The sequence below is a fragment of the Schistocerca piceifrons genome, chromosome 1 (assembly GCF_021461385.2).
Source record: "Schistocerca piceifrons isolate TAMUIC-IGC-003096 chromosome 1, iqSchPice1.1, whole genome shotgun sequence".
Taxonomy (NCBI): Eukaryota; Metazoa; Arthropoda; class Insecta; order Orthoptera; family Acrididae; genus Schistocerca; species Schistocerca piceifrons.
Window position 1 is genome coordinate 344,710,184 of NC_060138.1, and position 25,326 is coordinate 344,735,509.

Here is a 25,326-nt window from a genome sequence, read left to right on the forward strand (position 1 = left end):
CCGGTTGCAGGTTGACAATAGCAGGGCTAATTTAATTCACCGTTAGGCGTGACAATTCCATTGCAAACACAACATTGACAATCTTTACACTGACACAGGTTGTATGTACGAGTAGCATTGGAAGTTGTGTTGTTGTGTGTTCTCGCTGCCTGGACTGACTGGGACTGAAATTTTCATCTGATGATGCACATTTTGGACTTACGCAGTTTACGTCAGATTGTTTCATCTGAAATTTAGGACAGTTCTATCAGCAAGGTCAAAAATATTCAGTTTTATCGCCAAGTTCTCGTCGCGTCGGAAAATCACAATGTCGACAAGAATTTCTCACTTTTCTTCCGCCTTCTGAAGGAGGCGCTATCCAATTTGTCTATGATCTTACAGGGTAAAGTCAGAACCGTCTTCTGAAAATTAAATGGAATGTATGCTGGAATATGGTCTCCATAGATTTCGTATTCGTTTTAGTCCAGTGTAATCTCTAAGGACATCGATTTCAACAGGATATTACGATCTGACTGACCCCTAGTTTTCACCCTGAAGGGTAAACTTTTGTAGAGCTCCAGTTCCGCACAACATTGAAATTGCTTTCACGATCGGTAGGAGGAAGAAGTGCGCTGGCGGATGCGACGGAGCCACCTTGAAGTGACGTCACAACTCCCCTCCCGACCCGTGCCCCCCGCCATCGCTGGTAAACAGCTGGTGTCTGCACCGCAACACATCGCACAGTGTGGTATTCCCCGCCATGGCGAAGACCCTGCTGCTTCTGGTGGCTGTGGCCACGTTCTGGTCCGCCGCCCACGCCGTCGTCGCCTCCAACCGCCGCATCGTCTGTTACTTCGATGGTGCTGCCCTCAGACGACCAGGTAACCTCCAGAGTGTTTTATGTTTTGTGACGTCCATGTTGTCTAGGGAAGGGAGCGTGGAGCGAAGGACGACTGTGACGGATGTGATGTCATACTAGAGTATGATGACGTCAGACGTTTCGTAATGAACAGATAGAGGTAGGTGAGTCAGAGAAACTGTAGATGGGCACAGTTGACGCGCCTCAGAGAAATGGATGCATATTCAGAGAAATATAAACGTGTCGTAGCACACAAAATGTAAAAATAGCATGGATTTCAAGTTTTTAGGTTGTATTACACACGTCTAATAACAGAAGTTTTAATATCTTACACCAAAAAGCCGGTATAAAGCTTTAATGCGCTGCAACTTGTTTCCGCAATTTACGTCATCAAGTTTTAAACATATAACGCTGTATATCAAATGTCCATTATTGCAAGATATGTTACATAGCATTAAGATATGCAGGGTGTTTGTTTTGCCTTGAGACAACTAAACATCTCGGAACCGAAGTGTCGTATGAAAAAACGTTCTAGGTGAAAAGTATATTTTAAATACGGGGATATCTGTCTGTGCTTATAATTGGCCACCTCCGAACTTACGCTCCTGCTTGGGCAGGATTAACTTTGTATTTTCAAATGGGAACCTCCCATTGTATTGCATGTTTGGATTCTACGCCAAAAATACGTATAGTTTACTCAAATCATTGTTTTCGATTTGTGGTAGAAACCGCTATAATCGACAAATATTGTGTGCGCCTGTCTTTGCAATTAAGAAGAGACGCATTTGATTCCACATTTCATTTACGAGGTAAATGTAAACGTTTGTGCTCTAGCGGTGAATACTGATGTTCAAACGTTACTTGAGTGTTGCAAATGTGATTGTACAGCACAGATAATAGTGCTAGAGATCGACATTTCTGGTAAAAAAAAAGCTACTTGTATGGTAACGTAGTTTTATGTTCCCTACGAGTTTGATTGTGATGAGACTCCAAACCGTCGGAATGCTTGATTTCGGTGGCTGTCCTCGAACTCCACCATCGGTGTGACTGACTTCGGTGTGTGTTTCGATCCAACCGCCGTTAACTCACGCACTGGCCGCTGTGCGGCTACCGGAGGAATGTGACCCGCAACCATTGCAATAAGGTTAAATGACCAGAACTGATAGTGAGAGGCGCACTTGGCAAGGGTACTCTCCGAAATCAAGTACTCCTCAGGTGAGAGCCAAGAGGACTAATCAAGCAACCCAACGGCGAGAGGCAATGGGACTCACCAAAAAACAAGCACTCCGATGGGAATAGAAAATTATTACATCCACGTTATTGCGTTAGTGTTTCTCGATGACGCTTAACGTAGTTTCTAACCAGACATTGAAACGTAATAATAGTGTACTGTACAATCAAATTTACAACACTAAAGTAAATTTTGGACATAAATATGAACCATAAGGAAGCAAAGGTTTGCATACATCGTAAGTGAAATGTAGACTCGAATACGTCGGTTCTTACTTGCAAAAACAAGGACACATGATATCTATCGATCACTGCGCCATTGTCCACGAATGGGAAACAACGGTTTGAATAAACCGTATGTATTTTTTGTGCGTAGAATCCGAATAGGCAATAAAAATACCGGGGGAGAGGAGCTCATTTGAAAATACAACGTTGATACCGCCCACGCAGAAGGGGCGGTTAGCAAGCGACTATAGCACAGACAGGTGTCCTCTTTACCAATATTAATTTATCACGTACAACATTTTTGTCATACGATGCGTCAAGAAATTTAGTCGTCTCAGGTTGAAAAAAACACACTGTATATATCTTGAAATAATGGACACCTGCTATACTGTACATATCATTTCAGGCATTAAAGCCTACCGGATGATGACGTAAATGGACGGAACTAGTTCCAGGAGAATAAAGTTTTATGACAGTCTTTTTGCCGGCCGGAGTGGCCGTGCGGTTCTAGGCGCTACAGTCTGGAACCGCGCGGCCGTTACGGTCGCAGGTTTGAATACTGCCTCGGGCATGGATGTGTGTGATGTCCTTAGGTTATTTAGGTTTAAGTACTAAGTTCTAGAGGACTGATGACCTCAGAAGTTAAGTCCCATAGTGCTCAGAGCCATTTTTGAACAGTCTTTTTGGTGGTATACATGAAATAGTCTATTACATAAAAAGCAGAAATGTTAGCTGAAATGTTAATTCGGGCAGCGATGTGGCATTTGCCACACTGCGAGAATATTCCAATCAATAATAAAAGCCGATGTTTCGTCTAATATGAAACATAGCACTTGTCAACGTGACTACTTTTTGTATGTCGTGGCCGGCCGGAGTGGCCGAGCGGTTAAAGGCGCTACAGTCTGGAACTGCACGACCGCTACGGTCGCAGGTTCGAATCCTGCCTCGGGCATGGCTGTGTGTGATGTCCTTAGGTTAGTTAGATTTAAGTAGTTCTAAGTTCTAGGGGACTTATGACCACAGCAGTTGAGTCCCATAGTGCTCAGAGCCATTTGAACCATTTTGTATGTCGTGACTATTGTTTATGTGACGTCAATTGGTTCAGTAATATCCGGCCTACTTAATTAAATATACATAACTTTTCGGCGGATAAACGCAGCACTATTTAATTTTTATGAGTACAACAAACGTAGTTATTGTGTGTGGTATGATGTGTGTCATTGAATATGCCTTTTAATTTGAACATATTCCGTCGAGTCACATTAATGTGACCACCGCTTATATTCGACGTCGACGTGCAGTAAGCACTCACAGACGGCAGGTGGTGGCAGTAGCATTAGAGGGTATATAAAGCGCGACCGGGGGGGGGAGGGGAGGGAGGGAAGGGGTGGGGGTGGGAACACGGAAAAACAATGCAACCTTTGTCAATGTGGAAACTGGGCGATTTATCTGACGACCAAAGGGGCACGATCATTGGCTTTCGGACCAACGGTGGAAGCATTTCCAAAAAGACGAAGTTTGAAAACTGTTCCCGTGCCACCGTGGTTAAAGAATATCGTGTATGGCAAAACGACGCTATGTGAAACCACCGCCGAGGCAACTGTGGTTCACCACGAGCCATAAATCACAGAGGCGAACGGCAGCTGCGGAGATGTGTACGAGGGAATAGAGGTACAGCTGTTGAGCAACTGACCGCCCAGATGAACCAAGGGGCCAACAACAGTGTATCCTCAACGACTGTTCCGCGAACGTTGCTGCAGATGGGCCTCCGCAGCAGGTCCTGATTCATACACTCACGCTGACCGCTGTTCGTCGGTGACGAAGGCTGGAATTTGCACATCGATATCCAACATGTACCTCCAATGAGTGAAGATAGGTGGCCTCCTCAGGTGAACTACGTTTTATGCTCCAAACACACTGCAATAATCTTAAGAAAGGGTCAGGCCGACAGAGGGAGCGTTATGGTGTGGAGAACATTTCCGTGGCACTCCCTGGGTGATCTCGTCATTATGGAAGACACAATGAATCGACACAAGTATGCATCCATCCTTCGGGACCGTGTACACTCCTATGTATATGCAGTTTGTATTTCCTCGGCACGACGACATCTACCAGCAGGACAATGCAATGTGTCACAGGGCTCGCAATGTACATGCTTGGTTCGAAGAGCACCAGGATGAGTTTATCGTACTTCCCTGGTCACCAAACTCTCCGGATTTAAACCTAATCGAGAATCTGTGGGACTACTTCGATGGGGCTGTTCGCACCATGGATCCTAAACAGAGGAACCTATCGGAGCTGGCCACGCCACTGGAGTCGGCATGGCTCCACATCCCCGCCGGTATTTTCCCGAACCTCACTGACTCGCTTCCTGCAAGTCCGCGCTCCTGAAGGTGGTTATCCTGGCTTCTGACAGGTGGGCACCTTAATGTGACTGGACAGCGTGTCACGTATTGGAGGCTGGCTGAGTAGGTCATGTCCGAAAGTTACGAATAAAAAACAAAAATTAATAAAACGTCAAAAATTGTCTCTTTGCAGTACCACACTCTAGAATTCGTGTTCATTAAAGAAAAAAAGAAGTTTAATCGACCTCTCGTAGGCTGAACCCAGTGTCATTAAACCCGCATCGCACCTTCTCGGTGCAGTGGTTTCTGACTGACCGGCGGCGAAGTTGCAATCGCTTTCCTATATGACCGTTATCTTCTCATCACATGCGCTGTCAGGAAGCCGCTGACTGTGATAACTATAGGGATGCGGACCGAATAAGACGTAAAGAGCTATTGTTGCACATCGCAAGTACGAGGGTAAGTCAAATGAAAACCTTAAATATTTTTTTAAATGTTATTTATTGGGCAGAAGTGGTACGAAGCTGTATCACTTTTCAACATAATCTCCTCCAAGCTCAATGCAAGTTCTTCAGCGCTTACAAAGTGCATAAATTCCTTTAGAAAAAAATTCTTTTGTTAGTTCGCGCAAGCACTCATGCACTGCGTGGCGTACCTCTTCATCAGAACGGAACTTCTTTCCTCCCATTTCGTCTTTGAGTGGTCCAAACATATGGAAATCAATTGGTGATGAGGAATGGCGCCATTCTTTGCTCGCTCTCTTCGTTTCCGGTTGGTGGAAGTGAACCCAGGTTTCGTCCCCAGTAACGATTCTTGCAAGGAAGCCATCACCTTCTGATTTAAAGCGCTGAAGAAGTTCTTCACAAGCATCAACACGTCGTTCTCTCATTTCAGGAGTCAGCTGCCGTGGCACCCATCTTGCAGACACTTTGTGAAACTGGAGCACATCATGCACAATGTGGTGTGCTGACCCATGACTAATCTGTAAACATGCTGCAATGTCATTCAGTTTCACTCGGCGGTTTTCCTTCACTATGGCTTCAACTGCTGCAATGTCCTGTGGAGTCACAACTCGCTGCACCTGACCTGGACGAGGAGCATCTTCCACTGAAGTCACACCATTTGCTAACTTCTTACTCCATTCGTAGACTTGCTGCTGTCACAAACATGCATCACCGTACTGAACCTTCAATCGTCGATGGATTTCAATAGGTTTCACACCTTCGCTACGCAAAAACCGAATAACCGAACGCAGTTCTTCCCTGGTGCAAGTCACAAGTGAGGCGTCCATCTTTACACTGATACTGCGACGGTATGTGTGCATCTCCACTATGCTGCCACCTACAGGCCATTCTGCAAGCTGTTTGAAACACGCTTACCAACTTACACGATAACGGCGCGAAATTTCGATTTCTTGTTACAAATTTAAGGTTTTCATTTGACTCGGCCTCGTAGATATACTGATTAACGATTGCGGCAACAGTAACAGAAACGTTGATTTTGTTGCATATTAAGCACACTGTTTGCCGATAGTTAATAATATAGACTTGCTCTCAAATTTTCTTATGGGTCTAAGCTGAAGCTTTGAGCCAGTCTGTGAAGAAATCTCGGATGATGTACATGGCAGGGCCTGGCTGTGCAAGACAGGGACCTGGCTTCGAATTCCGATGTGGGACTCAGGTTTGCCACGTACAGTCATAACAGGAGATTACTTTGAGAAAGAGAAATCATTTGCACTCATGGGCCTGAATTACGATGCGGCCTCATGGAACTAGATACTGCCTTGGAAGTACATCTGATTACGGGCCGATGTTTTGTGGGCGCGTGCGATATGCGTTCAATTGGATTGGAATCAGACGAATTTCGTCACCAAGATATCAACCTGAGTTCACTGCTATACTCCTCAAACCACGGTATCACGATTGTGACTATGTGACACAGTTATCCTGTTGGAAAGTGCCATCGGCGTCTTGAAGCATCAGGGGATGTAGGTGCTCCGTAAAAGCAGCGTTCACGTAGTCCACACCTGTCATTGTGCTTTCGATTACTGCCACATGTCTCATGTAAGAGCGTATGAATGGCCCACATACTATAATTTTGACCCAACCGCCATACGTTCCTGGTGCGGTGTATCCGGACACTACCATCGACCTGATGTATTAAAAAACGTGATTCATCCAACCAGACGACGCATTTCTGTATGTCCATGGACCAAATTCGACGATGCCCTGCCATTTGTAACTGATGGTGTCAGTTTACATATACGTAGGGACTGACTGCTGTGGAGCCCTGCGTTTAACGATGCGCTCCAAAACACTTGCGCCTGCACCAACAATCCGCTCTGTCGTCAGATCTTAAACGGATCGCCGTCTATCCTATTTTACGGAGCGGGCAAGCAGTTTTCATGATGGGACGTACACGTCAAACATCTTGTCGCCTACTCGTGGCTTCATCGCCCTTCAACCACCTTCTATATGTGATCGTGACAATGGCACAAGCACAGCTGACCAGCTTTGCCGCTTCCGTGATGCACTCTCCCTGGCGCCGATAGCAGTCTACCCTTTTCCCTGTGTCCAGCACTTGTTGCTAGAATAATTTCCCTTTCGTCTCTGCTCCGCTATACTTTCCTTACCGCGTCACGTGACCGCGACGCCTCCTTTGGGTAGTGGTCATAATGTTTTGACTCATCAGGCTATTTTGTCGTTTTGTTTATGGATGGAGTGCAGGATCAGTCACTGATAGTATGCATCTTTGTGAGATGTTGTTAGCTTAATTTCATGTGTACTGCCTCTACCAGATAGATTGTTAAGGGGCTAAAGAATATTTGTAATTTCTGTCCCGAAATAAGGTCCTTGTAGATTTCTAAGTTGGAAAAATAGAAAACAAACCACGCGAACAGACCCTGAAGACCACGCCTTGTTCATCGGCCGCCATGTCATTTACCACCATGCGGCGTCATGTGGATGCCATAAGGAGGAGCATGGGGTCAGGCCACCACACTTCCGACCATTGTCGACATTTAGACCGTGAAGCCGCTACTTCTCCATCAGGTTTGTCTCTCAATTGGATTTACGAGGCCGAATATACCCCGTACCAGTCCTCTCACCAAGGAAAAATCCATGGCAGTATCGGGAACCGAATCCCGGTCCTCCGCATGGCAGCACTTACGAAAGAGGACGATTTCTAAGTAGGTTCTTGCAAAATGTACGTTGGCTTTCAGTATCTGCCAGTTAATATTTCTCTACATTTTTTCCTCACACCAATCAAACGTCTGCGATTATTCGTACCGTCCTTCTTTGTATACAGTGTATTCGGAAATTCCCGTTATATACTTCTAGAACCTGTAGAGGGGAGTGAGTACATAATATTTTGAATAGGAACCTATGTCCAGAAATGTACGACGGTTTCAGTTCAAATGTTTAACTCATCCACTTCCGCTTGAGGAATTAATTTAGGTGCGATGCAGTGCAATTATCAGGCAGCAATTCGAAAGGAAACACAGCGAAACATTCTTTTATCACTTAAGCACATTAGTTTGTAGTAATACTTAAACATGTCCGTGCGTACAGTATGTTGGTTTTTTTGGGAATAATGTAAATACGTAAGCATGTTTGATGAAAACATTAACAAGCTATATCCACAAAAATTAGGTACATCGCAATGAATAGAACAATGAATACGGAATCTATAGGTAATACATGTGGCTTGAAATGAGTGAATGTCGAGCCCAGGATTGGATCATCACTTCAAGTGAAAAGAAAGAAGGCATTTAGTGATAGAATATGGATACAAAAGACAGATAAGTTGTGATGTGAACTGTCGATGTATGGAGAAAAATGCCTATACCGAAGTCATTTAGAAGGCTCTCGGACAATAAAAGGTCCAAGAAAAGTATAAGGGCAGTAGAACGTCAAGGCTGAACCGCGAGTAATTGCTGTTTTTCAACCGAAAAAACTGTTATTGAATGATTAATATCATATAGAAAAATTAATCAGTAAAGATGCATAATTCTGCGAGGTATTACACTACCTTCTGCCGCCTCAGCTGCTTAGACAGTTGCACTGCACAAGACTCGTCCAGCTCGTCTTCGTCTCCTATATGAAAACTGTCGTCAACGTTGGAGCACGGCCCTGCACATTGCTGGCAAAGTTTCATGCAGAACAGTCCTGCCGGCCTACACCCACACCGACCTTGACACAGAAGCCAGGAGCCGCGGGTTTCAGTGCAGTAATGAGAACCAATCAATTTCTTCGAAGAACGCATAGTTTCCGAAATAAAAGCAAAAAGCTGAAATAAGGCCAAAAATTGTGAGGGCCGGCTGCTGTGGCCGAGTGGTTCTGGGCGTTTCAGTCCGGAACCGCGCTGCTGCTACGGTCGCAGGTTCGAATCCTGCCTCGGGCATTGATGTATGTGATGCCCTTAGGTTAGTTAGGTTTAAGTAGATCTAAGTCTAGGGGACTGATGATCTCAGATGATAAGTCCCACAGTGTTTAGATCTATAGTGTGAAACTGTGAGGTTTCTGGGGATTTTCGTTGTGAACTTGACCTCCTACGAGGCGCTTACTTGTATCACGCCAATGAGTCGTAGCCTGCCATTTTCTTTACCTTATGATGGCTCTCCTTCATATCTCTACACACTGTTGTTCCCAACTGTCTGTATGGCATGACTGACTACTTGTTATTCATTAATCAAAAAATGGTTCAAATGGCTCTGAGCACTATGCGACTTAACTTCTGAGGTCATCAGTCGCCTAGAACTTAGAACTAATTAAACCTAACTAACCTAAGGACATCACACACATCCATGCCCGAGGCAGGATTCGAACCTGCGACCGTAGCTGTCCCGCGGTTCCGGACTGAGCGCCTAGAACCGTACTCATTAATCCCGTACTCGAAGTATGCCATGTTTCATGAAGAGCTCAAGTATGAATTCCTCTGTATTAAGGACTAACTGATGGACTTCACGTCAGTTTGATACTTTGTTGAGATCTTACTGGATATTACTAACATTTTTGTCGGACAGAATTTACTTTGTTCTAGAAATAGTCAAATATTGCAAAGGTACCACTCGCTAAATTATTAATGGCCGTTCATGTATAATATTAACTGTAACTACTTTATTACAAGTAGGATTGGTCTCCACCCAGTATAAACTGCTGTAGCTTATCTGCCACGATATTTTTTTTCCTTTAATAAGGAAACAGGGTTATGAAAGGCTTTCCACGAGAAACTACTGAGAGACATTTTGGAGTAATTATCTTAGCACTGGATAGAGCTGCAGAGAGGAGAAATTAACAGGCATACAAAAATGGGCGTAATAGCATGGCGTGTGGAGAACGTTGGGCGTAGTGTATATGTAGGAACGGAACAAGTGTCCCATAACAGCCAAAAGTGTAGAAGGCTCTCGACTCTTACTTTAAGTCAAAACAATGATGTAGTTCACCGGCTCAATTCTTCACAGACTATTAGTACCTCGTCTTAGCAATGTTAGTAGCCCACAATTTAAAAACACCTTGTACAGGTGATGTTTACGACGTGAGGAATAACATTTTTGTACTCAGGAAAGCTAGTGCAAAAGACTTTTGGAAATTGATCAGTCGCGTTCTTTATCGCGTGTTACGCTACGCTGATCTCCCAGAACATTCACGGAACTGTGCGTTCGTAGAGGTCAGCAACCGGTCACGTAAGCGATAACACATGATCTTCAGAAGCGCATTATGAAATTAGTCTAGTACTGAAAACTTTATACGCAGTAGAGCATTATCAGCCAGAAGAAATTCATAACATACGTAATGAGTCTGAGGAACTCGTGATACATCGGGCAAAAATGAGATGTTTAGAAAACAAACGCACACGTGTCAGGCTCAATAGCATCCCAGTATGGAATTGTTGTAATACTGCTTGGGTACAACAGATATAACAAAGACATAACAAACCTCATTTACTGTATTTTATTATCTGCAAAATAATGGTTTTGCGAAGAGATACTACACGTAGATGCTAGTCAATACGCGGGATGTTTGAAGAAGTGTTTTATGTTCTCACAGAAGTCAGTGTTGATGGGCGCTGGAAAAAGAGCTACAGAAGTATGTCCAGAATTCAAATGTTATTACTGTTGTTGTGCTGTACATTTCGAAGATTGGTTTGATGCAGCTCTCCATGCTAGTCTATGTTCACCAAGCCTCTTCGCCTCTGCTCAGCTACCGCAGCCTACATCCATTTCAATCTGCTTACTATATTCAAGCCTAAGCCTCCCTCTACAACTTCTACCCCAACCCCCACCCCCAACTCAGACTTCCCTCCACTACCAAACTGACGATGATGTGTCCTGTCTATCGATTTCTTCTTTAATCAAGTTATTAAATAATTTTTCTTTCCACAAATCGGTTCAATATGTCCACTTTTTGAATTATATCTACTCATTTAATTTTCAGCATTCTTCTGCAGCACCTCATTTCAAGATATTCTATTCTCTTCTTGTCTATACTGTTTATCTCCCAAGTTCGCGCCAGAGAAATATCTTCAGAAAACACTTCCTAGCACTTAAAATTTATATTAGGCATTAACAAATTCCTCTTTTTCAGAAATGATTTTCTAGATATTGCAAGTCTGCATTTTATATCCTCTCTGCTTCGGCTATCGTCAGTTCTTTTGCTGTCCAAATAACACCACTCATCGAATACTCACGTTGTCTCATGTCCTAATCTAGTTCCCTCAGCAACACCTGATCTAATTTGATAATGCATTACCCTTGCCTTAATATTGTTGATTTTGATCTTATAGTATCTTTTACAAGACGCTATTCATACCGGTCAACTGCTCTTCCAAGTCGCGTGCCGCCTTTAAGAGAATCACAATAGTACTATAGCTACGACTAACCTGGTGCACTTCCCATATGGTTAGTGCCGAGAGGAGCCAAGCCCCATCTAAAGTCACGAACCAAGATGGCGAAATCAAAGGTAGAGCTCATGAGAAGCTTAAATATGCAACATGGTGGTGATAGTAAATTTAAAAATGCAAAACGGCGGAACGAAACTAGTGTGATGGTCGGAAATAAAAAAATTTAAAATTTAAAAAAAAATTCAATGAAGACGGAACTCGGTCACTTCTGATAGTCGCCATTACGGTGCCATACTCAAATGTATCTAAACGATCTGAAATTTGTGCCATTTCATAAAGGGTGTAACATGCAATCATCTCTGTACCACACTTGGTGTAAGAAACAGTAATCCTTTAAATCAGATATTTTCACGTCTAAATTGTTTTATAAAACACTGATTCCCACTATATCTAACTTCAACATATTCATTCCCCTCTTCAAATTTTGTAATCTTCCTACCGAATTAATGGGTCTTATATCCCACGCTCTGACCAAAAAAATGCTCGTGTTGAGTTTTATGGTGACGACATCCTCCAGAGTAGTTCCCAGACATCCAAATGGGGACTATTTCATCTCTGGTATATTTTACCCAAGAGGATGTCATCACCATTAAGTCCTGTAGTAGAGCTGCATGCTCTTGCATTCAGCCATTCACAGTACCAATATAACAAGGTCATGTTGGCTAATCTTACAAGGCTAATCAGTCATTCGTCCAAAATTTTGCCCCTGCAACTACGGGAAACGAGCGACCTTCTCTTGGCAAGGTCCTTGATTCATGGAGGGAACCGAAAATCAAATACCTTGTGAGATACACATTGATGACCCAAAAAATTACGACCATTGCTTAATAACGTGTTCGATCACCTCTGCACTCAGTACAGCAGCTGTTCTGCTTGGCATCGGTTGGACTTGTCTTTGGTAGATTGCTGAGATATGTGGCACCGGACGTCTATGTACAAGTTACACAGTTCCCATAAGCTAGGGGAGAGTGGTTTGTGAGCATGGGGGTGACGTGAAATAGCGTTCCAGATGTCTTCCCTCAGGTTCAGATCAGGTAAATTTGGTGGCCAAGGCACCAACGTGAGTTCGCTATCATGTTCCTTAAAGCACAATAGTATGATTCTGGCCTTGTGACATGAAGAGTTGGTTTGCTGAAAGATGCCATCGCCGTCAGGAAACATATCAAGCATGAAGGGATGCAAGTGGTCTACAATTATTTTCACATAGTCCACAGTTGTCATGATATCTACTACGAAAGGGCCCAGGAAGGCCAGATTAATGTCCCCCACAGCACAATACTGCCCCCACCGGTCTGCATCCGTGATGTGGTGCATGTTTTGAGCAGCCATTCGCCTTGATGATGACATATCGAAACACGGGACCAGACGACATGTTCCTATTCACCCATGGTTGAATCTCTATGATCCGGTGCGCACTACTATTATAACTGACGATAACGTTCAATAATGCGCGCTGAACTGTGTGCTCCGAAACCCGTGTTCCCGCACCAGCACTGTACTCAGTCGTCAGATGTGCCACAGATCGCCGCTTATTCTGCTTTAGAGAGTGGGCACGCCTCAAACCTCTGTGTTCTTTGGCGAGACACGGACGTCCACCAAATTGTTGCCTCCTCTTGGTTTCACAGTTCTTCACGAACAGTACATCAGCATGCGAGCATCCATCCATCTCCGTTGCGTACGAGATGACCGGCCGTAAGATTCTGTCTTTGTCAGAGTTGTTATGTGGGTGAATTGCGCTATCTGCCGCTCATATCGTCACTAGAAGGATGCCTCGTTGGTCTCTGCTCCGCTTAAATTCTTTTCCTCGCCACGTCACGTGACCACAATACAACCAGGCACCATTCAATCTCGCGGTGGACAATGGTGATGACACAAAACTGTTGAAGCTATCGTGACAGCCGGCCGGTGTGGCCGAGCGATTCTAGGCGCTTCAGTCTGGAACCGCGCGATCGCTACGGTCGTAGGTTCGAATCCTGACTCGGGCATGGGTGTATGTGATGTCCTTAGGTTGGTTAGGTTTAAGTAGTTCTAAGTTCTAGGGGACTGATGACCTAAGATGTTAAGTCCCATAGTGCTCAGAACCATTTGAACCATTTTGAACCTTTCGTGACACTTGTTGAATTATTGCCCTCCTGTCTCGGGTACTTCGGCCGACGTCGGTTTGACGAATTTTGTGACGTTTCGCTAGCAAAAATGATCGGCATTGTCAAAACTTCACCCTCCATTGCTGGTGAGAATGGAAGGTGAAATTTTGACAGTGCCAGCCTCTAGTGCTGGCGAAACGTCAGAAAAATCGTCAAACAAATGTCAGCCTTAAAACGTCAGACAGAAATATATAGGCAATGTTTCAACAAATGGACACAGTGTTTTTGCTCATCAGTCTTGATTATTTGTAGCGAGAATGTTCGGTGTTTAGTACTCTCTCCTTATTAGAGTTTGTTGTCCATTCGATGTCCGCTGTGTTTGTCTGTGTATTTACTCCACTGGCTGTGGCGTTGCTGCCACTCATACCACTTTCAACTGTCTTCTACGTCAGTCATTCCACGTGTATAGTACTGAGCGCTGAATATCCGCAGTTCAAATCTCGCATTTTATTTACGGAGGAAGTGGGATTCGCGCCACAATAACCACCTGTGGGCAGATGGAAACTCTCGGGCGATTACTGCAGCAAAAGATCATGTTCGCTTTAGTATCAATTGATGGAAAAGAACTGAGAGTGACGGATTCAAAGGGACGTACGCATAAGTGGTACTGACGTCGTTTGGTACAAATGGCTCTGAGCATTATGGGACTTAACATCTGACGTCATCAGTTCCCTAGACTTAGAACTACTTAAACCTAACTAACCTAAGGACGCCACACACATCCATGCCCGAGGCAGGATTCGATCCTGCGACCGCAGCAGCAGCGCGCTTCCGGACTGAAGCGCCTAGAACCGCTCGGCCACAACGGCCGGCTGACGTGGTTCACTGACTATGTGCCCATCCCACTTTCTGATCTCGTACTACACATTACCTAACCCATTCGTTTAAAGAGAGATACAATGATCGAGAAAGATCAGTAAGATTGTCTCCCTGTTCACCTGACCTTAACATTTTAGAATTTCTTTGTGTGGGGACATTTAAAAGCATTGGAGACTGCAACATCTATCGATAACGTTCATACGTTGCAGGAGGGTTTGTCTGATCCGGTTTACCAAATTCGAAGAACGAGGAAAAATGAGTGAAAAACAAGTCGGTAACTCTTGTAGTGAAAACAGAGATATGGTTGTCGTGAGACAGAATGTAACATATTTCGAAAAGGTTTTGGTTTCCGGCCATGTGTTCACAGAACTTTTTCTAGTCTTCTCTCAAATCATCTCCTCTAAGAAAATGGGATACTTTTTAAGTACCTGTGTGCTAAGGAATGTAAGTTTGCAAATGCGAATCGAACTTAGTGTTCAGGAGAATATACAAGAGTGTGCTGAAAAGTAATGGTCCAGAATTTTTAATTCTGTTCTCAATATCGGTTGAGATATTACGTGCTATACATGTTATACGGTCGAATTTCCCGCTTCGCTGACCGAAGTTGCAACTCTCTGCCGCTAGAGGGCACCGAATTATAGCGTGTAACATGGCAGTGTGTAACTTAACTATACTGGTGCGTGAGAAAACAGAAAGCACGAATTCGAAGAGCTTCCACACACGGACCACCCTCTCTTCAACATGGCAATGCCAGAATACACAAGAGCGCTGCTACGTCTGCAACAATCCGACGGGTTGTGTTCACCGTGTCATCGATCATCTTCCATACTTCCCGGCTTGGCCCCACTCGATTTTCATCTGTGTCCAAAACAGGAAGAACATCTTCGAGGACTTCGCTTTGATAGTGATGAAGTAGTGCTAACAGAGGCGACGCTGTGGTTTCGCTAACAAATCTTTAGTGACGGTATCAACAAACTGGCCTCTCATTGGGAGAAATGTGTTCGTAGCAGGGTGACTATGTTGAGAAATACAGGGTGATTCAAAAAGAATACCACAACTTTAAAAATGTGTATTTAATGAAAGAAACATAATATAACCTTCTGTTATACATCATTACAAAGAGTATTTAAAAAGGTTTTTTTTTTCACTCAAAAACAAGTTCAGAGATGTTCAATATGGCCCCCTCCAGACACACGAGCAATATCAACCCGATACTCCAACTCGTTCCACACTCTCTGTAGCATATCAGGCGTAACAGTTTGGATAGCTGCTGTTATTTCTCGTTTCAAATCATCAATGGTGGCTGGGAGAGGTGGCCGAAACACCACATCCTTAACATACCCCCATAAGAAAAAATCGCAGGGGGTAAGATCAGGGCTTCTTGGAGGCCAGTGATGACGTGCTCTGCCACGGGCTGCCTGGCGGCCGATCCATCGCCTCGGGTAGTTGACGTTCAGGTAGTTACGGACAGATAAGTGCCAATGTGGTGGTGCTCCATCCTGCTGAAATATGAATTGTAGTGCTTCTTGTTCGAGCTGAGGGAACAGCCAATTCTCTAACATCTCCAGATACTGTAGTCCAGTTACAGTAGCACCTTCGAAGAAAAAGGGACCAAAAACTTTATTGGCTGAAATGGCACAGAAAACGTTCACCTTAGGCGAGTCACGTTCATACTGAGTTGTTTCCCGCGGATTCTCAGTGCCCCATATACAGACATTGTGACGGTTGACTTTTCCGTTAGTGTGGAAAGTTGCTTCATCACTAAACACAATCTTTGAAACGAAAGATTCATCTGTTTCCATTTGAGCAAGGAAGAAAAAGGGACCAAAAACTTTATTGGCTGAAATGGCGAACAAATGTACAACTAAATGAAACTTTATAGCTCCCTTAATTCGCCGACAGATAGTGCTTAGCTCTGCCTTTTGTCGTTGCAGAGTTTTAAATTCCTAAAGTTGTGGTATTCTTTTTGAATCACCCTGTATATATGTAGTCATGAAGACCGAACTGTAGAATGTTGATAAAGTTTCTTTTATTTAAAAAAGCTTTAAGAGTTTTGACATAAGAATACCGGAGGCATTACTTCTCAGCATGCCCTCGTATTTTGTGGAAAGCAAATTAAAATGAAAGTTAACTATGTCTATACTCATAGAGCTAAATAGGTGTGCTTTGTTTGAAAAAAAGAAAAAAGAAAGAAAACAGCTACATGTAAAACTTTCTCGATGAACTACAAAATGGAAATGTGCCGATAGAATAAATCACTGCCAGGACATCCTGACATGCTGGTGTTACGTGTCTCGTGTACTCATGACGCTGAATTGCTTTGAGTTCCATCACGCTGTCATAGAGATCCCACCCACCTGTCAAGTGATTTCAAAAATGGTTCAAATGGCTCTGAGCACTATGGGACTTAACATCTGAGGTCATCAGTCGCCTAGAACTTAGAACTACTTAAACCTAACTAACCTAAGGACATCACAGACATCCATGCCCGAGGCAGGATTCGAACCTGCGACCGTAGCGGTCGCGCGGTTCCAGACTGCAGCGACTAGAACCGCTCGGACACTCCGGCCGGCTTCAAGTGGTTTCTCGATTAGAAGTCTCGTTCAACGATTGACGTATATCACCGTAATAGGCGAGGTTATATTTGATGCTATGCACTCTATGTGTTTCTATAAGCATTTACATCAGCTTCTGAATGTCTTTCCGCAAACCTCTCTGTAATTCGTAGGTTGTTTCATTGTTTCCTTAAGTTGCTACGTTTCGACGTCATCATCCTGTTCACCGATTTGGCACTCTTCCGCCCCTTCAGGCCCTTCGGCCCACGCCCTTTTTGATCGCTTTATGCTTCTACCGTTTGGTCGGTGGCAGATTCACATCGTACTCGTAGTCTCCAGGCTTAACGAAAGTAGCAGAAGATAAAACTGAGGATGTGTTAAATGGGTACCAGTTTCACTTTAGAAAAAATGGCGGCACCAGAGACGCAGTTCTTACATTGCGCTTAATAATGGAAGTAATAATTTAGGAAATTCAAGACACGTCCATAGGATTTATCGACCAAGGAAAAGCGTTGACAACGTAAAATGGTGCAAGCAGTTCGAAATTTTGAGACAAATAAATGTAAGCTACAGTGAAAAACGGGTAATAATCAATACGTACAAGAATTAAGAAAGAAAAATAAGAACGGAAGATCAAGAATGAAGAGTTGGGACTCGAAAGTGTGGTCTCTCACCCCTACAGTTGAATCTATACATCGAAGAAGCAATCACGGAAATATGAGAAAGCTTATTAGTCATAATTCATAATGAAAGGATATCAGTGATAAGATGCGCTAATGACATTTCTATCCTCAGCCAAAGAGGAGAATTATTGTAGCATCTGTTGAATTGAATGAACAGTATAATGAGTGCACACTATGCATTGAGTAGAATGGTGTTGTAAAAGGATGTGGAAAATTAGGTGGACTGTTAACGTAAGGAATGAAGAGGCCATTCGCAGAACCTGTGAAGAAATCAACATATGGAAAACACTGACAAGAAGAAGGGAGAGGACAACAGTACGCGTGTTTCGACATCAGCAAATAAATTCCGTGATACTAGAGGGAACTGTAGAGGGTAAAAAACTGTAGGGGGAAACAGACTAGAAAAGTCCAACAAGTAATGAAGGACGTAGGGTGCAAGTGTTACTGTGAGATAAAGAGATTGATTCAAGAGGGGAACAGATGGCGGGGCACATCGAACTAATCAGAAGGTTAATGACTCCAAAAAATATCAATTATATATGCCTGAATCAAATGTGGACCGTATAGCTCGTTTCATCTAGTATGTGTCTTATTTTAATGAGAACAAGTTAGGATACATATTCAATTTCCTTTTAGTTTTAATATGTTCATAGTTTGAACGTTGGGATCCTGTTTTGTATGGAAGCCGGGGTGTCAAGCGCAAAGCTAGTTAAAAACAAATCTTTGATCGTACAAGACGAGCGGGGGCGAATGCTCGCTCTTTTCTCCGAATTCTTGATCTAACTGATCGTTGAGTTTGGCCACCGTACTCATCGATAATGCCCTCACAGTGCGAACAACGTACTTAGGTATGCACCAGCTTATCTCTATTATTAGAGGGTCACTTAACCATGGAAAAGTTGCAATACAGTGTAAAGGATCTTATTAACAAATATTTATTTGCTCCAATGACTGACAGAAATCGCAATAAAAATTTAGAGAGAATGAAATTCTCTAAAACTGAGATCAATTACAAAATGACACTAACACCATGAGAAGGTACCAAAAAGTGTGGAAAAGTGTATGGAGAGCAAGTAACAGGATATGCTAATCTGAGCAGCTCGCGAAATCAATGCTAACGATAGAACAATATGCCACAAATTATAATCAAACTAAGCAACACAAGTTGCATATAATGTAAGCAAGTTGCGAGCTGCTCAGAATATGGATCGAACTACCAGAACTGCAACACTTACATTTCCTCGAAATCAGTAAACGTTGTGCCCATCAGCGCCAAAGGTCGGCTGCGAGATGAGGACCATAAAAAAACAAACCTTGTGTGGGCAGGACGACTCAGTACCATTGTCAGTTTCATGAAAAAGCGGGAGGCGCTGCTGAAACATCCCGCTTTTGGCATACAAAACACATGCTAACAAGTAAGGGGTTCGTAGTGGGATGAAGCAGGATCAAATCGATCGGTCGGCTTCTTCTCACCAAGCACGGTGGCAGGGCGACTCAATTTGACTGGGTGCATCAAATTTTGGAGTGAAAACAATGGCCCTTCCCACACTGGTAGGGTGGCGTCTCGGCTTCTCGTCCTCTCATGTCCGAAAAGAACAGGCAAAAATGCCCTGCTCAATCATTCTCAGGGGATGGCAGTGACGACACGGTGCCCTTCGCTCAAGGCTAGAAGAGCCACTGGCTCGGCGGACAAAGGCGCAAAGTAGGCCGCATGATTACAGTACTTCCGCAAAAACAGCCCAACACCCAAGGGACTTTCCGTCTTCCTAACGATATTCGCTGATCGCCTCCTGCCGACAAAGAGCGTCCCAGAGACCACACAAGGAAAATGCTTCTCTAATGAGAAAATACGAAGTTTTTCTCATAACACAAGTACCAAGTGCGCCCTAAATAAAGTTAATTATGAAATGATAGCAAAAATGAATCAGTATTGTGTCGAAAAATGTGACGAGTTGTAAAACCTTAACGAATTGTCAGTTCATTTTTTAATGTACACTCATGTGTTTTCTTTATAACTGCTTACGTTAAAAGAATGCTATTCAGGATAACAGACATAATGAAGCACACCTTCTATTATACCTATATATGGTTGTATAAATGTGCTAAAACTATGCATTTGCGGCACTTTCAGAATAATGACATGTACATGCAGAGCACATTTACAAGAAGATACATTTTGTACTTTGCAGTAGCAAAAAATGGTATGTTTGCACGTCATACCTATGTTACTTGTAATATAAATGTGAACTGTAGGTCATTATCTTTGGTGTAATTCAGTTGTTACCTGTGGTTTTTCTTATATATTTACTTTAGCAGACTGAAGATGGCTAGCCCCAAAACCGGTAGTCATGACAAAGTGTATATGCCACGAATGAATGGAAATAATTCTAATAAAAGTTCATGCTTAGGCTTTATAGTTTCCAGCAAAGGGCTCAAAAATATAGTGCGAATCACATCACAAAAAACTATTAATTATCCTCTTAACCCTTACGTGGTTCATAGGTACTTATGTCCTTCTAAAGTAATATGCAGTTTTGGACGTCTGGTGCTACCATGTAGCGAGATGCTTTCCTAGCATGGATAAAAATCCTACGGATCATGAAGTGGATACACAGGGTCAACCAGAACCCCTTCCAACGAAATTTCGGAGGTTGTTCAGAGATGTTTTTTGAGTATTTTGATTCAAGGGACTGATATTCAATAGGTCGTTACGGAGTAATGATTTGATTAAGATTTAGTCGGCTTTCTTACCAGAATTATTTTAGTTTCAGTGAAATCTTTTCAGAACGGTGGAAATACAGTCACCAAAACCTAGGGACAAGAAAGAAAGGATCCAGTTATTCGTGGGCGCCCATGAACGAATGCAAAATTATTGAGATGTAGTTGGTGTTACTGCGGGTACTACTGACCATAGCGTCGCCATGCCGTTTCTCCATTGTGTGCAGTGGAACTATACACGGAGTGCATAAAGATCAACTCTTCATTAGTTATTTCGTATTCCCCTATCAGAAATTATGTAGTGTTCCTTTTGTTCTTACTTTGATGATTTGTGATTATTGTGTTCCACGTTATCCCACGGAGAACGTCTGTAATTTCATTGCTGATCTATCGTGTTGGTTTTCTTGAATAATAATCAATAATTATTCCCATTTATCTTCAAGAGTTTCTCATCCAGAAACCATTTATAATTTGTCATGCTTTCCTAGTCAGCTTCCACGTGCTCATTTAATTTTTGTCTATAGTCAGTAAATGACGTGAACACGCTTAACTGAATACGTTCTGCCTTCAGTGAAATCGTTATTTAGAAAAGCTGTTACCAACACATTATGTAATTATTTTTTCGCATGCAAGTCACAGCGAGTATAAGGCATGTCTGAGCTAAGATCGAGCCACGTGCTAATCCTTAGTACCTTGAGAGCAACTGTTGTGAGTAATGGCGTTTTACAAGTAGGCGTGACGTTATACAAGCGGCCTCCTTGTAATGGTGGATGCAGTATATTTCAAGTTGTGTTACCAGCTTTGAGTGTGTTGGTGCTAGTGTTCAGCATCCCCTATCTTTATCGTTGCCGTATCAAAGTCTTTCCTATCTACCAATATGTCATAAAAAGAAACCAGATCGCTTAAATATTCATTCGTGGGTGAAAATTATGTACACAAGGGGAATGTTTTCAGGGAACTGATACTGCAGTCATACCAGTTTGTATTCAGACTAAGTTTAAAAAGGAGTAGGACGCTTTCAGTATTGTACTAGTCACAGGACATCTTCAGAGACAGACAGTGGCTCGTTGTACTACGCAAATGCTCATGTAAAGACGCAGAAGTAACCTCGGAAGTATCAGTTGCATGTGTGATGAGGTCACTGCTATGTTATTGTTTACTAATTGGAGAGAGTATATTAGCAAATAGTATTAGTTGCAATAGCAGAATACATAGTTATCTGTGAGGAGGTTTAAGAAAAGGGAAGTTTATTAATAATCTTTCTGTGCAGGTACAGTCGAGTTAGGACGGAGACGGGATATGGGCGTCCGGACCTCTCAGGAAAGTTCTCAGGAAAAATCCATGACCATAAGACTTTGCGAAGTACTGGTTGAAGTTATTATTTTATTAACTGTCCTTTGACTCATGTTTGTGCATGTGAAATGCCGCATTACTCCACTCAAGTTCAATGTGTAATAAACCCGCCCAAGGTTCTGAAAAACCGCATCTAAAGGAATGAATTTAGCCCTGTGATATTTAGTTTAAGGTCTGGCATTTAGCACAAATTACTGCTGATTCTAACTGTTTGTAATAAACATCTGACTTACATGAATTTGGCTCTGAGCACTATGGGACTCAACTGCTGTGGTCAGAAGTCCCCTAGAACTTAGAACTACTTAAACATAACTAACCTAAGGACATCACACACATCCATGCCCGAGGCAGGATTCGAACCTGCGACCGTAGCGGTCGTGCGGTTCCAGACTGTAGCGCCTTTAACCGCTCGGTCACTCCGGCCGGCTTTACATGAATTTAAATTTAGTGCTTGTTTCAATCTGTATGCATAGCATACAAAATTTTTTAAGATGACTAGTGCTACTACTTGAAGCAAAGATGAATAGCATTTATTTTCACCATATAAAAATCGACATTGAACATGATTTCAACAGCTACTGATCACCTTAAACATGACCCATAAGGTCAATTAGAAAAACAAGAATGAGTTTAACTGAATTAGGTGACGTGACTTAGGATACGGGATAAAGGTAAATAGAAACCAACAGACTTCCTACTTCTCCTTCACAAGACAAATTGTCCTTCCCGAATGAATGTGCATGACAGATGTTACCAAAAATTGTACATGCATTAAACAGAAAAGAAAAATAACTGTCGAACAGAAAGAAATTATGCTGAATCTTGCCACATGACTTCTGTACCATGCTAGAGCTGATCAGTACTTTATCATTGTTGAATGATTGTGGCATCATGGTTGTGATGACTGGTGGTGGTCGGATGTCCTCTGCATACCGGGCCTGTGTTTACAGAGTAGTCTGGCAGTGGTTGAATCACGTCTAAACCTACCCTATGCTGAATTAATTTTTCGAAAGATCCTTACAAAATTTACGTCAAAGAGGATAACAGTATGCGTCCAAAGCAAGAGCCAAAACCTCTCTCTAAATTTGTGCAGAATTTAAAACAAAGTCCTTTCCAGTTTCCATGTTCATAACCAGAAGCCTATCACATCTTGAAGTTATGAATAGATTTTAACCTGTCACAACTGAGGATTAAACAAAAAACTGTATACTTGGCTGTGTGCTAAGGCAGGTAGCTGGTCAGCACTTGCTGACTGCCAAAGAGAAATACCTCCTGTCCATTGCTAGGACAGCCAGACATAGAGACGACTTTTAATCTTGTAAATCAGTGAGCTTGAACGCAGAAAATTGGGAAACAGAATGACGCCAGATTCTCACACTGGAATGCAAAACTTCACATACCCCTCCTACTATCATTTCTTGCATGCCTTTGCCTATCAAAGGACAGAGCAGAGCATCTCTATTTCAAACGAGAAAATTTTTTGTCTGTTGCGTCATGTTGCTACATTTTTTTGTTTGTCAGGAAAGCGCCTCCCAACGCCCCTCTGACGTCATGCTTAATCCAGTCAACATTTCTCTCTCTACACATTGCTAAAGTTACAGTTTTCTCACGCACAGTTTACAGTTTCTCTAAAAACAGCAGTGGTTGTGGAACGTATTCCACTGTCCTTTGGCTGAAATTCTAAGACTGTCTAAGTTCCAAGAGAGCCGCCTGTCCATTGTGGGGTGTGGAACACTCTTTCCACCCTGTAGTGCATTAAAATTGCAACTAGAAAGCTTTTTCTGAGTTTTTTCAGGGCCTGAGGCCTATTGTATACTTCGGAGGCAAAATCGACTTTCTACATGCAGCTGCACATATGCTATGGCCCCTTGCGAAACAATAGTGTGTGTCCCAGCGGGCGGAGTCGCCTCTGCATTGTAAAGATATTTATCTGACGGCCGAGAGCATGCCACTGGTGACTGCCCCCTGCGAGATCTGCCTTGTCGCTCAGCCTCGACTAAGCCATAACAAATCTGCGTAACCTGTCGATTCAATACTCTGTAAGGCACTTAAAAGCAGAGTTTTAATTTAATAAAAATATGAAAAACAGCACATAAATTTGCAACGTTTTTCATCTTGCTGTTACTACTTTAGTTTATTGGCTCCAAATCGTACTGGTAGTAGATACAGAGGAGATGCGACCTGCAGCGACAAGAGGTTGCCCTGATAGACAGAGGACATCTTATCCAAGGAGAGGAACCAGGAGAGGTGTCTCGTAGAGAGGGGAACCGGAAGGCTAGAGAGCGACCCTACGGCACAGGCTTGTGAGCCCACTCTTCATTCCCCACATGACCATTACCAACCCACCAACTGGCTGGCAGAGGGGACCTCAGTGCGTCCCTCTGTCACCAATACTTCTTCAACAGCGTCCCGTGCTCAGCAGTACTCAATGTGGCAATGCTGCCCTCGTGAACTGAGCCTGGGTAGATGAGTATCTATCAACATTCAGTGCCATACCAGCCCAGTTGCAGTCCCTGTTCCATCATAGACCCAAGAATAAAATCAACTGACAAAAAAAATTAGAAAAATCCCTCAATCTTCTTGATAATCCACTCTGCATGACTGCTCATCGCACACAACCCTCCCTCTTCCACAGGAGTCATGTGTGGGTTTGAAAATGAGATAACAATCGCAATAGATAGCAAGAATTTATGGATTCCTAGGATATCTTGTGCCGACATTTAGTAGGGGACTTATTCTATTGGTGGGTGGTTCCCAAATTGTAAAAAAAAGTTTTAAAGTGGCAAAAGAGCAATGGTTACAGTGTCAATAGTTTCGAAGCAATAATTATTACTCAGTTTTTGTACAGTAAGTCATTTTAGCTGTGCGAGAATGAAAAGAATATGGAGGAAATGGTTCTTTTGGTTTAGATCGCTGATGTGATGTGGTCAGCCTGGAGACGAACTGCGGGTGATGATGGTGGATGGAGCTGATGAGGGCGGCGGCATAGAAGTGTCAGCTGGGCAGCAGCTGGGCTGGCACACTGACAATGTCTGAGCTAAGCGATGAAGGATTGTGCTCAAAACCGACAGTGTTGACACTGTCAAAGGAAGGTCAGCAGTCACAGTGATCGGCCTTGCAGCTTACATGAGACTGCAACACACACTTACGGGGACACAGTAATGGAGGCTCATATTTAGGTGTCAATATGAGGGGTAGGGGATGTTACGGGTTAAAGTGGTACAAACTGTTCATAGCAGTAGTATGTTTACACATAACAAGTAAGACAATCAATGACAAAAATTTATAAGCGTAAAAACCTGTATTATTTCCTATATATTTCAATGGTATATATCTTTAAGAAGGTATCTTCAGAATCCCACATCCAATTTTGGGGGCTGATCAAATGGAGAACAGTAATCCCATGTTACTGCATTCCTATTACATTTAGTTAAATTATTTCTATAGTATGAGATACATCAAAATGTAAACGCTTCGTTTAAGGAAAACAACTAATTGTCGTGAACACATAATTCC

At 43.0% G+C, this 25,326-nt stretch overlaps 1 protein-coding gene across 2 annotated transcripts in view; it reads left to right on the forward strand.

The window, feature by feature from the left end:
* Positions 1–708: 708 nt before the first annotated feature.
* The window catches only part of LOC124794031 (chitinase-like protein Idgf4), a 90,067-nt gene continuing 65,449 nt past the window's right edge, over positions 709–25,326 (forward strand). For both annotated transcript variants that reach the window (XM_047258066.1, XM_047258067.1), the window contains exon 1: positions 709–860. In XM_047258066.1, the coding sequence (XP_047114022.1) occupies positions 740–860 (121 nt within the window). In that variant the 5' untranslated portion in view covers positions 709–739. The remainder of the gene's footprint in view (positions 861–25,326) is intronic.